This window comes from Theobroma cacao, chromosome 6 (genome assembly GCF_053813885.1).
Source record: "Theobroma cacao isolate CCN51 chromosome 6, ASM5381388v1, whole genome shotgun sequence".
In the NCBI taxonomy this organism is placed as follows: Eukaryota; Viridiplantae; Streptophyta; class Magnoliopsida; order Malvales; family Malvaceae; genus Theobroma; species Theobroma cacao.
The window spans coordinates 1,683,606-1,701,775 of record NC_142644.1 but is presented as its reverse complement, the minus strand read 5'-3'; the positions used below and the strand labels follow the sequence as shown (position 1 = coordinate 1,701,775).

Here is an 18,170-nt window from a genome sequence, read left to right as displayed (position 1 = left end):
TTTCATAACAAAAAATCCGAGCTCAAGTATATTTGTGTTTTTTAAAAAAAAAAAAATTTAGTCGTTCTACTTTTGAAATTTTGAAGCAGGAAAATGTAAACGAAAAAAGAGAAGGACGGAGGTGAAATCTTTGAATGGTTTAGTCACCAGGGTGAGGGAAAATTAGTAGGGATACCATTGCCTCTCAATTTGTTGAATGATAGTCAGTGGATGGGAATCACCTGCTGCTTTGTTCTTGTGTCTCCCTCCAATAATGATAGTTTTGTTGCTTATATTTGGGATAAGTAACATATTTTTAATAAAATTGATAGTTTGATAAAATTTATTGGAGATATTGTTTTTGCATACACTTTTTGTGATTTTAATGTTTTTGTAGATTTGTTATCGAAATTCAAAATGGATCAAACTGAAATGTTTTATATGTGACAATAGAATGTGGTTATACTAGAGTGACTTGTGTTTTAATAACTTTATCCTTTTGGTATGTGCTTGTATGCTTTAATTTGATCTATTTGAAACAAATCACAATAGTATTTGATAGATATCGATAATTTTTTTTTGAAAAGTATGCAATTTATTATTGGGTGCCAAAACTCAAATAGGACTTTAGACTCTATGTTACATTGAAAATAAAAATAAATGAAACTAAAAAGGATCCTCAAAACCTATCCCGGCCCCAAAAATTGGAGATATTTAGGCCACTGATGGTAACATATACACGGCAACAATTCTAACAGCGAAAAAAACCAAAGCTGAACCGTCTGCTGCAGCACTCCCGTGATGGCTGAAAGATATTAAAATGTCCCAAGATCAAATTGCTGCGTGAATGGTAGAATAGGTCACCAATATCGGAGTTTTAATTAGGACATTAAAATCCCTTCGTAACTTTCCGCCAATTAATCTCATCCACGAAATTCAAAAAGCTGATTCGTTGCAATCTGCTTTTCAAAACTATGTCTGAAAACAGCAACCTTATCCCATCTCAGACCGCCGCATGATTAGAATATAAAGCATTAACGCACGAGAATCAATTAGACAATGAGTGAGAAATGTGTGACTTGTAAGTGATCTCCATGTCGACAAACGCAAAAGCTCATAAAGGTGGATCCCATTAATTGATCATGTTTCTTTTCTCTCTTGTTTTTTTCTCTTTCTTTGGTTTTTTTATAAAATCCATTCAAATCTGAACATTTTGTCATCATTTAGCTCAAATCTATTAGATTTCAGAATAAATATTCCGTTTCAAAATGTCAAGATGCTATTCAATTACTAAACAACACATGACCCTAAAAATCAAAACCCTTTTTTGAAACTCGAATGCACAATCCTCATGAGTCTTCTTCTTTTTCAACGTATTCATCCCCCATAACTCAAAATCCATGCTCAAGTGTATATGTGTTTATGTTTTTTTTCAAGATTCTTTAATCATTGTACTTTAGAATTTGCAAAGTGAGAAATGTAGAAAAAGGTGAGGAAAGACAAGGGTGTCGGCAGGGGCAATCCAAGAAGTTTAAAGGCTTAAAGTAAAATATTTAAATGAAGTTTTTTTTATTAAAATTAAAAAAAAATTATTAAAATTTTATTCTTCTAACTTTTTGAGATGTAAAATTTTTAATTAAACTTTTATAATCAAGTTCTTCTAATATTTTTTTTTTCAATTGATAATATAACCAATCCATTTAATATTTCTTAAGGCATTGTTGATCTTAAATAAGATTTTATTAATTTTAGTTTTGAAAAACTTCTTTTTCCTGAAACAACATTTACTGGAATTGTTAATATTATCTTTAAAATATTTAACTATTATAATTATCTTATATTTTTTAATGGCTAATATAAAATCAACAATCAAAATTTTTAATTCAAATAAATCAACTATCACATAAAATAAAAATAATATAAAAATATAATATAAATCTAAATTAAAGTAAAAAATATGTAAAGATTAGAACAATAGTACCTAATTGTTGAATGCTTATTGTAAACCGTAAATGAGGCTCACAACTTTATGAAGATAATAAAAAAACATACTTCTTGTGTATTTTTTGGAGAAAATTGAAGTTAAAGGAAAAAAGAGTAAATGAGAAAGGAAGATTTCAAAAGTAGATATTATACATTAAAAAAATAATCGATTTTATATATATGAAAAAAATAGCTGTTGAAAATCATTAAATGCGTTGATTGAAAATAAGATAAATAAGTGAGAAAAAAATAGTTATTGGAGATGATTAAATACATATGACTGTTAGTTTATTGAAAATAAAAAAATATAGTTGAGAATTAATAACATTCTAGAAATAAGAAAGTAATAAAAAATTGAGATTTATTAGGCATATAATTAAAAAAGTAAAATACCAAATAATTTTATGAATTTTTTTTTTATATATATTTTTTTAATTTTATATATTTTTAATATAATTAATTATATTATAATTATTATAAAATTTTAAATGTTCCTTAAAATTGAGGCCTCCCCAAATTGGAGACCTAAAACCCTTGCTTGGGTGGCTTCACCCAAGGGCCGGCCTTGGGTGTCGGAAAACAAGCAAGCGCGTCAAATTTTGAAGGTGATAAGCGTGTACACATGTTAATGCTTTGGAATTGAAATAATTGAAGTAGAAAAATTTTGGACTAAATGCTCAAATTGAGGTTAAATATTTAGATTTTTTAAAAAATAAGGATTAAAAGTTTCAATTGTAACAATTAAGAATCAAATAATTTTAATTTTTTACAATTAAGAGCTAAATTGTTAGGTAAATGGAACGTGTATCCCACGCGATAGAAAATCGCATGAGTTGATGACATGGCATATTGGAAAATGTTCTTGTTACTTTTTGTGGAAAAAATATTGTTAGTGGTTTGTTGAAAAATGCAATTATTACGCGTCATATTGAAAATTTAGTTCTTACATATCATGTTAAAAAATGTAGTTGTTTCACATCATATTGAAAAATGTAATATATGTCATGTTGAAAAATATAGTTGTTACACGTCATGTTTAAGATTTAGTTATTATACGTCATGTTTAAGATTTAGTTATTATACGTCATATTAAAAATTTAGTTGTTATATGTCATGTTGAAAAATATAGTTATTACACGTCATATTAAAGACTTAGTTGTTATATTTCATGTTGAAAATTTAGTTATTATATGTTATGTTGAAAAATATAAACAAACTCAAATGGTAACGGGGGCTAAAATTGCAAGTGGTAAGATAGTGGTCGTATGAAAATGAGAAGGGGCTGAAAATTTTTAAATTTTGATAGGAGGAAAACTCAATACTGAAGAAAATATTTATTGGACATGGGTTTCCATTCATGTATAGGTTCAAGTGCATTGTCTTATATTCTTCAATGGATTTGACTTGCATGTTCTCACCCTTTTTAAGTTTATTATTAAGTGAATTGAAAGAGATACATGCACCATTTAAAATTTTCACAAATATTATAAAACACTTGCGTACATGGATTTTGTTACTATACTTAGTTCATAAAACGACAATAGGATGTTTTAGGTAATTTCGTGTTGAATTATATTATTATGGATTTTGATAAAAATGACAAATACACACATACAAGTGAAAAATTCGACTATATACAAATTTTTATTTTTTTTATTTTAAATATTTCGTGTATGACACAAGTGAGAACACTATTAGAATCACCTCATATTGATCTAAACCTGAGTAGCCAATTATATCTACACTATTTGACTACAATTGTATTCACAAGATCCCCAACAACTTGGGCCTCGACTACCACCCTTAAAAACATCTTCAAGCTTGGTCATCTAGATTTGGAGGAGTTGCATTTCATAAACTTTTGTAACTTTTATTAACTTATTTAAGGGCAAATTTAATCAACTTGCATCCTTAGATCATGTAAAGACTTACAATGAATCACTACATCATCAAGTCATGGCACATGTACCTTGCTTTCTAAAGCTCATTAATTGACCAAATGTTTTTTGGAACCAAATTGCACTATCCTCCAATTTATCTTTCTTTTGAACCAATTCATCTTCTATAAAAAAATATCCAAGCTTAAGCACATATATTTATGTTGCAACGTAAAAAATTAAAAAGAGAAGAACGGGACGGGTGGCTGGTAATTGATGTCCACGTCGTAAGCACGCAAAGGTCGGTCCCATACCATACGTATGTACCCACGCCATTACTGTGGACTTGAAATGATTGAAGTAGCGAAGCACGTGAGAATCTTTGATAGCTTATAGAATCTTTAAAACTACTTATACGAAAGAATGGACACTTAGTTTATGAACTTTGATAGCCTTGTTTTCAGATAATGAAAAGTTGGATTATTTTACATTTAGATTAGATCTTGGTTAAATCATTTGATAGTATTTGAATTATTTATTGATTTTTAAAATCAAATTAAGTTCAACTAGAATAAGGTATTTAGATTCACACGAGTTAAATTTTATCAATTCTTATAATCTTTATTAACTTTTTTAAAAGTTAATTTTAATCAACTTCATCCGAAGATCATGTAAAGATAATTATTTTTAAAATAAATAATTACATCATGTAAATCAATTAATTTTTATCAAATCATTAAATAATTATTATTTAATTTACTATTTTTAACACAAATCATTAGATCATGTAAACGAAATAATTTTTATGAAATCAATAAATAATTATTATTTAATTTACTATTTTGGAAACAAATAATTATATCATGTAAGCCAAATAATTTTTTTTATAAGTGGGGAAGGAGGATTTGAAACTTATTCTTTAAATAGAGGATCATGTATCACCCAATGACCTAAATACTTTAGTGTAATTAAATAATTTTTATTAAATTAATAATTAAATAGTTATTTTTTAATTTATAATTATATTTTTCTTGAAATACGTTTACACTTTAACAGCAAAATTTTGTTATATAAAAACAAATAATAAAGAAAAAAGTATTAATATTAAGAAGTATTTTGCAAAAAAAAAATTTAATTTTAAAATAGAAATTTTGACTTTTATGGATTTATAATTTTTGTTTGAAAAATACCCTTAACTTGAAAAAAAAAAAAGAAAGTGGATTATTATAATGGAGGGTAATAAGAAAAAATAGAAATTATTTTTTATTGATATAATTTTTAATAATTTATTTATTTATTTTTCAAATCTTCGTTTTTGTGTCAAGATTATTTAATTATTGTACTTTTGAAATGATGAGCGGTGGCTTGACCACGTCAAAAAGGGCTTGTAAGCTCGTAAAAGTGGGTCCCATACTGCAAATGAAGTAGCAAAGCCGCTCCACGAGTCAAAGCAGTCGGGCTGGCCTCAATCAATTTGCTTTTTTTTTGTTTTTATTCCATTCAGCAACACCAACATGGCACGTTTGTTTATTTGAATGATCATTTCTTGCTTATTTATTGTCCAAATTGAGTCCTTTATATCAATCAAATAAAAAAATTTATATTTGATCGGAGGATATTGTCATCTTATTGTAAAAATAAAATTTAAAATTTAAAAATAAAATCCATCCAAATCTTTAAAATTTTTAAAATTTCAAAATAAAGAATATTTGCATTTGAGTGTTTTTTGTTTTTTTTTTTTTAATTTTTGGAACTAGAGGACGTAGAAAAAGCTGAGGAGAAACGACCAGGGGAGGCATGACTTTTCCACATGGAAAAAACAGCCACGCCTAAACGTAGGTCCCACGCCAATGCTTTGGAATTGAAATAGTTGAAGAAGCAAAATTTTGGAAATCACGTGAACGCAGTTCAACAGTAAGTGTTCAGTCATGTCTATTTGCTTCTCTTTAAATTCCATGCAGCAACATGTTTTTACTCAAAACATTATTTACTCTCCAGATCAATTCCCTTGCAATCTTTCTCCTCCTCCTTCTTCTGGTACTATGTCGACTTCCTCTCCCTTATCATTTTCGTCTTCTTCTCAATGGAAATATGATGTTTTCTTGAGCTTTAGAGGTGAAGATACTCGCAAGAGCTTCACAGATCATTTTTATACTTGTTTAAAAGATCATGGAATCATCACTTTTAAAGATGACGAAAAGCTTGAACAAGGGGAATCCGTCGCACCAAAGCTCGTTGAAGCAATTAGAGAATCATGGTGTTCAATCATCGTTTTTTCAGAAACGTATGCTTCTTCAAGTTGGTGTCTAAATGAGCTTGTTGAGATTCTTAAACAGAAAAATGAGAGCGGACATAAGGTTTTTCCTGTTTTCTATCATATCGATCCATCTGATTTACGAAACCAGAGAGGGAACGTTAAAGAAGCCTTTGCTAAACATGAAGGTAGACATAATCAAGACGCGACGCAAAGGTGGCGAAATGCTTTATCTGAAGCAGCTAATATCAGTGGATGGCATTTAAAGGATAGGTACTTCCTTCTTTCAGTAAGATTGTTTATCCTTTTATATATATATATAAAGCAATATTGTATTAGTTAATTACATAAATGTTCGATTTTTACTAATAGAGAAAAATATAAATTGGTATTCATTTAAAATAATTATTTGCTTTGGTTTCAATTACCGAAAACTTACACCTACATATATGATTATAAAACAATAAAATATTAAAAAATAAAAAAGTATATAACATGTACTATTGGTATATTAAAATAAACAATTGTACAATATAAGGCAACCGTATAATATAAAGATCCTATTAATATAAAATAGTTATTAATTTTTAATAATATATCTTTTATATATAAAATGAATGACTAAAAATTGTCAAATTTAGTTGATTTATTTGTTCAATGATGCTATGTGCTATGTATATTAAGAAATGAATAAACCTTCTTGACTTTTTTATTTTGTTCAATAAATTAGATGAATATTTATTGAAATTTAAATATTCATGTATAAAAGAAATGTCTAAATACTATAAATTCATGTTCATATAAAATAAGAAGTTATAAACAGAAAATAATATTAAATTATAATTAATAAATATTAAATGAATCTATATTCTAAACATTAAAAATTAAAAATTATTGTTTTCAAGTATTTTTTTACTAAAATTAAAAAAAATAAAAAAACTCTTTAAATGAAAAAAAATAACGCAGCTTTGACATAAGATGTAAAAAAAAATTAATTCAATTGAGAATGACAACTAATTGACCCAATTAGTTATTATATTTAAAACATAATTTATCCAAAAAAGACGATAATCCTATCAAAGATTATTATATGTATAATAAACTATTAAGAAATGAGAAAGTATATAACCTACACTATTAACATATTAAAATAAACAGTTGTAGAATATAAGGTAACAGTATAATGTAAAGATCATATCAATATAAAATAATCAGTAATTTTTAGTATTATATGTTTTGACTTCAAAACACCCGCAACATGCTAAACCCATTGTTGCTGGCCTTAAAATCTTAGGCTTAGTAATGCTTTGTCTCCTTGCAAGATGATAAAGTTCCTATTGTGATAATTAGATCTCTTTGCAGTTTATATACGTTTCCCTTGCAATTACCTATAACTGTTAGCTGAGTAAAAAGTTAATTGTTCTTTAATTATATGCCCTCTCACTTCCACCTTTAAAAAAGAGTTAATTGATTTATTTATTCAATGATCACTGTGAGCCATGTATATTGAGAAATGAGTAGGTTTTTTTGACTTTGCTATTTTGTTCAATAAATTGGATGGATGTTTATTAAAATTTAAAAATTCATGTACAAAAGAGATGTCTATATACTATAAATTCAGGTTGATGCAGAATAAGAGAATATAGAAAAAAAATAATATTAAATTGTAATTGATAAATATTAAATGAATCTATCTTATAAGCATTAAAAGTTAAAAATTATTGTTTTCAAATATTTTTTACTAAAATAAATAAAAGTAAAAAAAAAAACCCTTCAAATGTCAAAAATAATGTAGTTTTGACATAAAGGTGTAAAAAAAAATTAATTTAATTAAGAATGACAAATGTCAATCAATTGACCTAATCAATTATCTTATTTTTATATAATGAATTGGATGGATATTTATTGAAATTTAAACATTTAAGTATAAAAGAGATATCTATATACTATAGATTCAAATTCATGCAAAATAAGAGAATATGGATAAAAAATAATATTAAATTGTAACTGATAAATATTAAATGAATCTATCTTCTAAGCATTAAAAGTTATAAATCATTATTTTTAAGTTTTTTTATTAAAATAAATAAAAGTAAAAAAAAAAACCCTTCAAATGTCAAAAACAACTTATTTTTGAGATAAGGTGTGAAAAAAATTAATTCAATAGAAAATGAAAGGTCAAAAAAATAAAAAAAGAGTTTTAATTGAATGACACTTGTTATTCAATTAAAGACTCAATTGAAACAAATTGAAACATCCTACTTTTATATATATTATAGATATATACATACATATATATATATGGTAATTTAATACTTATATGTTACATGTAATATGTTTATATGTTTATTTAAATATATTTAAAAAAATTAATTTCTTATTATTGTTTTTATATTGTCAATAAAAGATATCTAGTATAATATAAACTAAATCGTAATTTTTGTTTTCTCATCCAAGATGTTAATTTGATATTTTGACTTTGTAGTTCTGAGTCACAATTCATTAGAGGCATCGTTAAAAAGATATCGGAAAAGTTAGTTCCAATACGTTCAAGAGTTCCTGATAACTTGATTGGAATTCGTTCACGTTTAGTTGAGCTATGTGACAAAATAAAATTTGGAGAAGATGATGTCCGCATTGTAGGAATTTGCGGAATGGGTGGCATAGGTAAAACAACTCTTGCAAAAGTTGTTTATACCCAGATGTCTGGTTGTTTTGAAGGTAAATGCTTTTTTGCTGGTGTTCGAGAAGTTGCAATGAATTCCGGACTTGATTCTTTACAGAAACAACTTCTTTCTAAGATGTTTCCTGGAGAAGAATTCCGATTTTCTACTGATTATGAAGGAAATGAGATTATATGTCGTAAGCTACGTAATAAAAAGGTTATTGTTGTTATTGATGATGCGGCTAACATACAACAGTTAGAGTGCTTGGCTAAGCGTGAATGGTTTGGTTTAGGGAGCAGAATCATTATAACAACTAGAGATGAGCATCTGTTGCAAGAATACGGAGTGGATGATGTGTATAAGCCTACAACATTGAATGACTTAGAAGCCCTACGGCTTTTAAGTTTGAAAGCTTTCAAAAGTAATACACCAAAAGATGATTTCAAGTTGCTTTCCCGTGGTGTTGTGAAATATGCTGGTGGCCTTCCATTAGCTCTTGAAGTTTTGGGTTCTTTTCTTTGTGGTAGAGATGCAGATCAATGGAGACATGCCATAGATAGACTTAAAAGTGAACCTGAGGAAGAAATTCACAGTCGTCTTACAATAAGCTTTGATGGATTAAAGGAAAAAGAGAAGAATATATTTCTAGATATCGCACATTTCTTCAAAGGGTGGGACAGAGATTTTGTAACAGAAATATTGGATGGCTGTGGGTATAATTCAGGTATTGGACTACAGGTTCTGATCGAGAGATCTCTCATAACAGTTGAAAACAACAAAATTTGGATGCATGATTTGCTACAAGAGATGGGAAGATATATTGTTCAGCAAAAGTCTCCCAATGAACCTGGCAGACGATGTAGATTGTCAGAGGAAAGTGATGTACATCAAGTGCTAACACAAAATTCGGTTAGTATTTCATAAAGACTATACTTATTTTAGTCTCTATTTATCTTGGCAATATATCCATCTTTTTTGTGTAAAGCCTTATGATACTCTTGATGTTTAGGGTACAGAAGCGATTGAAGGCATGGTCATCAACAGCACTACAGTGTACAAATATATACCTCCTTTTATCAAAGAAGCGATTGAGGGCCTGGTCATCAACAGCACTATAGGGTACAAATATATACCTCCTTTTATCACAGAAGCGATTGAGTGCCTGGTCATCAACAGCACTATCGGGTACAAATATATACCTCCTTTTATCTTTATCTTTATTAATTATAAAAACTTAAATTCCAAAAATATAAATAGTAAAGGACATTTATTTTTTATAATTTATTAAATTAACTATTTTATTCTTAATGAATATAATTCTCATGCATTACATTACTTCTTATAAAATATAGTATACTACGTATAAAATTAAATAAACACTTCAAATGTATTATTTAATCCTATTTTAATTTGATTTATTAAGTATAATAGTTTTGTGTTACACATTTTCAACTTTCATTTATTTCTTTTCTGAAATTATATAGAAAAATAATGGTATGAAATAAAATGTTTTTATAACTATTTAAATAAACATATAAGCATATTGCACTTACCATGTAAAATTAAAATAATTAGTTTTCTTTATAAGAAAATAAAAGAATTGAAATCAATTTTAACATTTACTTTATAACTATTAATATTAATTAAACATTTTATCAATTAGTTTCATGAAATTAATAAGTGATTGATATTCCTTTTATTTAAATATCCATATATAATTTTGTTAATTATATAAAAATTAATTTTTTTAAATATATTTTTTAATCATATTTTAACTTTATTTAATTAAGTTTATATACTGTATATGCCACACTTTTAATTTATATTTATTAAAGGATTTTTTGTCTTTTTTCTTTCTTTCCTCTGAATTATTCTTAGCTGTCAAATGGTAGCTTATTAAGCCTACCGAGGGCTTCATAGATGGCAGCCAATTTAAATAGTATGGAATGGATATGCCAAATATGTTTTATTTATTTAAAGATATTATGTTAATTTTCATTTTATACAAAAGTACTGAGTTACAATATTTGTGGAGATTGTAAAGATACATAGGTAACTAAAGAAATATTCATGTATCCATTAAACCAATTTCTAAAATAAAAATTTGGAATGACTTTACCTAAAAGTGTATATTTACTTATTGGTTATTGATTTTGATGATATATTATTAATACATTAATTAATGCTACCCAAATACAAAAAGAAAAAACCATGACAATCAAGTTATATAGAAAAGAGCTTGACAAAGGAATCTAAATTTTGATTGAATGTGGACAAGAAATAAGAATGCGAGAGACATATATTGATTGCATTAGAAATCAATAAATTTGAAGACTTTAATATTTTTTCTACAAGATGAAACTCAAGTTCATGAGCATATACTCCAGCTTCGTAGGTTGTTCGATTGCCATAATATGTTGTGAAGCTCATTTGTGTTTTTGTCCTTGCTTTTCGTTTATCAGGGAACAAAACGAGACTTTCACTTTGAGGGCTGATGCCTTCTTGAAGATGAAAAAACTAAAATTGCTCATGGTTCATGGTCTCCTAAAATCTTGTGATCTCACGTATCTTTCTAATGAGTTACGGCTTTTTGAATGGCCTGGATGTCCTTTAAAATCATTGCCTCGGTGCTTCCAACCAAACAACCTCGTTGCACTTCTCCTACCTGATAGTTGCATTAAACAACTATGGAAAGGAAGCAAAGTAAGAATTACTTTATTTGATGTTGACTTTTTAGCTTGTCTTTATATAAATTACCAATAATTTGAATTATATCGTTACAAAATGACTTTTTTTTTTCTTTTTATTCTTTCTTTGACAGCTTTTAAATAAATTGAAATTCATTGACCTCCAAGGCTCCCGAAAGTTGATCAGGACACCAGACTTAACAAGTGCTGAAAATTTGGAAAGTTTAAATTTGGAAGGCTGTACCAACTTAGGACATGTCCATCCATCCATCACATTGCTACCCAAGCTTAAACTTTTGAATTTAAGAAACTGCACAAGTCTTAAGAGTCTCGCAACCAAAATTAGAATGGAATCTCTTGAAACATTTGTTCTTTCAAGCTGCTCGAATCTTCGAAGGTTTCCAAAGATTATCGGGGAAATGAAATGTTTGCTGGAGCTCTATTTAGATGGGACAAGTATTAAAAAACTTCCCTCTTCATTTGGACATCTCAGCAATCTCAAAGTTCTTAATCTCTCAAGCTGCTCTAAACTTGAAAATTTACCAGACTTCACAATGATCGAAAATCTTGAAAGTTTGAATTTGGAAGGTTGTATCAGCTTGGTAGATGTCCATCCATCCATCTCAATTTTACCCAAGCTTAAACTTTTGAATTTAAGGAACTGCACAAGTCTCAGGAGCTTGTCAATCAATAATGAGATGGAGTCTCTTGAAACATTGATTCTTTCAGGTTGCAAGAATCTTAAAAGGTTTCCAGAGATTACCAGAAAAATGGAACATTTGCTGGAGCTGCATATAGATGCCACAGGTATTGAAGAACTTCCCTCTTCAGTTGAAAATCTCAGCAGCCTAAAGGTTCTTAATCTCTCGGGCTACTCTGTACTTGAAAATTCACCACCATCCTTTCTACAGTGGATACATAGGAACGGCTGCAGAGTACTACTATCCAGTCAGAATCACAAGCTTTCCAAAAAAAGTCCGAATTCCTTGGCTCTGAGGCTACCTCGTTTATCAGGTTTTAGTTCTTTAACAGAGCTGGATATAAGTGGCAGGAATCTTTGTGAAGGGGCTCTTCCTAGTGATATATGTAGCTTATTCTCATTGGAAAAACTGATTCTTAAGGACAACAATTTCGTCAGCCTACCTACAAATCTTTGTCAACTTTCCAACCTTCATCTTCTCGAATTGGCGGATTGCAACAAGCTTGTAACATTGCCTCAGCTTCCATCAAGCATAAATGCAGTAGGGTTGGATGGTTGCGCTTCATTGGAAATAGTTCCAAATCTAGCAAAAGCGAACACTGCATTGAATAAGATACATTATTATGGTGTTAACTGCTTCAAATTGGCTGCGAATAATAATGCATTAAGAATGCTAAAAGGACATCTTAAGGTATATTTCTCAAGCTCTCTTACTCTCACTTTCAAGAATTTATAATAGTAAATTAATGGATTAATTACATATTTGTTATCCCAATTACAGTAAAATTATCAATTTCATACTTAAAATTTTAAAAGGAACAATTAGATACTCAATTTAATTTCGTTGAATATGAACAATTCGAATCTTTGATTAATAATGTTACTTAAATTGATGATGTGACAAAACAATAATTAATAAAAAAAGTGTATATATGTGACACACCATCATTTGTTTTCTGTTTTCTTATTTTTTATTTTTAATATTAAAATAAAAATTATAAAAATTTTTGAAACCTGGAAAATAACAAATTAAGCAAAAAACAAAAAGGGAAAAAAATCAGGGAGAGAGAAAAGAGGGAGATAGGGAAAAAGAGGGAAGGGGTCGATGTAGGTCGTACTGGCTAGATTGGCACTAATGTGCCGCCTCCCCTTCTCTCTCTTTCCTCCCAATTTTTTAATTTTTATTTCAAAATGATTTGTTTTACATTTTTTTCATATTTTTAAATTTTTTTATCTTAAATTTTAAAGATAACCTTTTTAAGAAAATTAGAATTTTTTTATATATTGAATTTTCAAAAAAAAATTTAATTTTTAAAGTAAAATTTTTTAGCAAAAATTTTTTTATTTTTTTCTATTTTTTTTAAATTTTCGAATAACAGTTTCTACAAAAAATGAAAAAAAATAAAATGATGTTATTTTTTAGACAAGTGATGCATGCTTACTCGTTGCTTGTCATCTTATCCATTTGATTAATAATATTAGTCAAAATGTCCAAACCAACTAATTGAATTAAAATTTGAGTATTTAATTATGAATTTCAAACTTCAAGCATTGAAAGTTTCAATATAATTCTAATGCAAAATGCATATAAAATCTTAAATTAAGTACCTAATAACGGAGCTTTATTTTGCAGATAGTTGCGAATGCAAGACAAATGTTTGACATTCTTATACCTGGAAGTGAAATCTTTGAATGGTTTAGTTACCAGAATGAGGAATGTTCAGTAAGGATACCCAATTTGCAAAATGATATTCAGTGGATGGGATTTGCCTTGTGTTGTGCTCTTGTGCCTGCCTCTAATAATGATGCTTGGACGGGAGAGGAAATTAACTGTATTATTAAAATCCATTTTGAAGATTTTGCATGTGAGGTACCCACTGCAGGGTATTTATTTAATAGCAAATCAGGCCAGATCTCCGAGGACCACCTTTGGCTACGCTATTTGCCTCGTGACATTTTAGACAATTTTGTGGAAGTCCGATGCATTTTTGACCTTTTCAACAAATTTTTCGAAGACCAAAGCTCTTTTGACAGTTTAGAGAATTTTTTTGAGAACAGAAGCAGCCAATTTGAGATTTTAAGGAGTGGAGATTGGATACGGAGTTGTATTGGAATCGAGATTTTATTTGAAACCCTCGGCATTGGTACCAAGGTGAACAAGTGTGGGGTTCGATTAGTGTATCCAAGTGATTTGGAGGACTTGGACCCAACGATGGAGCAGCCTAGCACTTCAACTTCACCAAATTCTCATCATACCCGTCAACATGCGACTCATGGGCTGAGCAAAAAAGGAAAAGAGACTCTTGATGGATCAACAGGTAATCACTAGTCTTTATAATTCCTTGTCCCCACAACTTCTATACATGATTAAAATTGGACTTTAATAATTTCTATTTTTTCTGGAAAAGTAAGATCCAAGATTATCTCTTATAAGTTTAATTTGCATTTGTAACCTTTGTTCTTTATTTCCAGGTTGAAAAGGTCATAAAAGCAGGACAGAGGTGAAATCCTTTGCGGATATTGTTTTGGCCCTCTCATCTTTGCCGTTAGCATTTCAGCTTAGTTGTGCACGGTTTAACAGCTTTGTGTGAATGTAGTATTAATTAAACCTAAGTTGTGTTGTAACGTGCATTTGAATATTTCATTTTTTTATAAGTGTTTGTGTTCTTTACTTGAAAAGGTGTGGTTTACAAAGTTTAAAATTGTGTATTCCAAGTGAATAAAAATAGCACTTCAATTATGTTGCTACTCTACGATATCTAATTCTTGCCATTTTTAGTTTTGTTGCTTATATTTGGGATAAGTGACACATTTTAATTGGAATTGATAGCTTGAGGAAATTTATTAGAGATATTGTTTTTGTGTACACATTTCATGAAGTTATTGCTCTTGTAATATTTTTTAACTACACTTATAACGCTTCGAACTGAAATATTTTATATGTGATGATTGAATGTGGTGGTATTGGAGTGACTCGTATTTATATATATGTGTGTGTGTGTGTGTGTGTGTATGTGTATGTGTGTACACGTGCGCTTTAATATGATCTATTTGAAATAGATCACGATAGTATCTAATCGGATATCCATACTTAATAAAATCATGATTTCAACGAGCATAACAAAAACATTTTTAGTATTAGAGATGTGATAGTTTATGGAATCTTTAACAAATACTTATAAGCGTTAAATAGAAAATTTTACAAACTTAAACTTAAAACAAAACTCCATAAGATAAGAAAACACACACACACACACACAGATATATATATATATATATATATTTCATAATGTCATAATAGGTAGAGGAGACAATTAGATGCACAATCATTTTGGATAGAAGAAAATTCAAGTCATTTTCAAGTTCGGGTCATTCTGATTTGACATTAAGATTTTTCAGGTTTTCGTCATCTCGGATTTAAGTTATTGACTTCTAAAGTCAAGTCAAATTGGAAACGGATGGATTGTTTAAATTGAGTGAAATTGGCTACATACACAAATTAGCTCTCAAACTATATCAAGAAAGTCAATTTAGATCTTATCTTTTTATTTCGTTCAAATAAATTCTTAAATTTTTAATTTAAATCAAATAAGTCCCTCGGATTAATCATTGACTAACTTTCATTAGTTAATGGTACAATTAACAATTTCTTTTACTGTCATTTTCCACGTGGCATGTTAATCTGTCATCTTGATGACATCAATACCATATGGTAGATGACGTGACATAAAAAATTGTTGATTAGAAATTGAGTTTTTTCTTTTTTTACCCATCCAAATGTCCAAAAATTATTGGTTAGAGATTTGAAACAAAAAAATTATAAAAAAAGAAACCAATTGCTTTAAACTAATTATTATCATTTCTTAACTTATTACCATCATTTTAATTGAAATCATCATTCCTAACAGAAAAAAAAAACCGTCACTTTCTTCAACATTTTTTAAACCCAATGTATTTTATAGTCAAAATGTCTTCTCCTTATCTACAATTCTTATTCCTCCTTTAAAAACTGTTCTTTAAGTAGTCTTAAATTTTCAAAAACTATGAAAAATATGAAGAGAGAATCTATTATTGTTAGTAAATAAAATTCAACACCATCAGATTTCCTTTACAGATTTTAAGGAAGAGAACATCATATTTCCCTTATAGATTCTAGAAAAAAGAAGTGAAGGATTTGACTTTCTTTTACAGATTCTAGGAAAGAAAAGAAAAAGATTTGACTTTCTTTTATCATGAAATAACATTATGTGTCTTTGCTAGTTTCAGTATTATACACGTTTTGTGTTTTACTTTACTCTTCCTATTCTCAAAATTATTTCTGCTATTATTGGATTTCTCTAAACCAACTTTCAATCAAGCAACAATGGTTTCAATCGAACTGAAAAAGTTGGATTAAGTTTTTTTTGTTAGGAATGATGGCTTTAATTAAGAAAATAGTAATCAATTAAGAAACGAGGGTACTCAATTTGGAACAATGCAACTATGATACGTGATGCACTTGTAAGCTTGATGTTCGTTTCTTATCTTTCACAAAATTTACTACTTCTCTTTGTGTGAATATTTATCGTGAACAAAATATTTTATATTTATTTATTGTTTTTGTATAACTATTTCTATCTCGCCATATATTTTACTATGTAGGTACTTATTTATTTTACTATATGAAACTCCCCCTAAATCACATTTTTAGACCAAGTATTTTTTTATTATCGGTAATTATTATTATTATTTATGCATATGTATTTTATCAATTTTTTTATTATTATGATTAACAAATTTCCTATTTCTTTTTTTATATATTTTGGTTAATTGGAGATTGAGTATATATAGTTTTTTTATTTACTTAAAGTTATAAACATTAAAATTTCGAATTAGGACCTTCCCATCGTATTGATGGAGTTTTAATCGAAATCCCTAATCTAAAGAAATTCACTTGAAATTGTAACTTCTCGCATTCCGAATGGATATCCCATCATCGGTAGTACCTATACATTATTCTTGTGATTAATATTTAAGACTCAAACTTTTTATACTTTATTAATATTAACCCAAAACATAGATTTTACCATTATAATTAATATATTTTTTACCCCACCATTTGAACCCTTGTTGACAAACATCTACTTTTTCTTCTATTTTATTATTATTACTATATATTTTTTTGTTATTCTTTCATTTTTCTTATTTATTTTATTTTTTATTATTCATTTATTTATTCCTACATCCTTTTTCTTCTTTTTCATTTTTTTCTTTTTCAAATTGACCAAAATCTATTACTATAGCAATACTTTATCTAGACATTTATTCCCCATTTATATGTATTTCGACTTACCTATTTTCACATATATGCATTAATACCTTTTTAACTAAGTTCCAATATTTTTATGACTTAAAATATTTAAAACACTTTTACTAATTCCGACTATTACATTTTTATTTTCATATTCCTCTTTGAGTTTTAATTCTTTAATCCTAAAATATTATCTAAAATCTTAGAACATTAGAATAAAATGAAGTTCACTATATATATTACCAAGCAAACAGATCTAAATAAAACATAGTAGGCTACATCCAAACACTAAGCTACATCAACATAAATGGCCTAGATCACAACAAAGCCTACCAAAGAATAAGCTTTTTACCTGATTGGATCAGACTGACCCAAACTATGCCGGCTTGGCCCACGATCTGCTCCCAAAAATGCATTGGCCGATGCCTTGTTCAGCCACCTCCTAAACGCCGAAAACAACACCGTTTGATGGAGTAGGGAGGAATTTTTTGTGAGTTACAAAACGATGTAGTTTTAAGCCCTCCAAACCTTAAGTATAAAACCCACTTTTTCTCCTCTTCCCCTCACTTCCCTCTTCCATTTTCTCTCTTTACCTTGGCGACACCCTCCCCTGTCTCTAAAAAAAAACTTCTTTTTTCTTTTCTCCTCAAACTCCTCCCACCAACGCCGAAACTTTCTCCCTTTCTCTCTTACTCCGGCAATTCGACCCTCCTTTTTACCCAAAAAATTCTCCC

General features: G+C 28.4%; 1 protein-coding gene across 2 annotated transcripts; it reads left to right on the top strand.

The window, feature by feature from the left end:
* Nucleotides 1–5,838: 5,838 nt before the first annotated feature.
* LOC18595214 (TMV resistance protein N-like) lies at nt 5,839–14,899 on the top strand. 2 transcript variants are annotated; one of them, XM_018123370.2, is made up of 7 exons: nt 5,839–6,366; nt 8,579–9,668; nt 9,769–9,878; nt 11,222–11,462; nt 11,581–12,837; nt 13,780–14,464; nt 14,619–14,899. In XM_018123370.2, the coding sequence occupies exons 1-7, from the start codon at nt 5,882–5,884 to the stop codon at nt 14,621–14,623; spliced, it is 3,873 nt and encodes a 1,290-aa protein (XP_017978859.2). In that variant the 5' UTR covers nt 5,839–5,881; the 3' UTR covers nt 14,624–14,899. The 2 variants fall into 2 exon arrangements, with proteins under 2 accessions (XP_017978859.2, XP_088663298.1); XM_088807172.1 differs by having other exon boundaries at nt 9,769–9,944.
* The last annotated feature ends 3,271 nt before the right edge of the window (nt 14,900–18,170 follow it).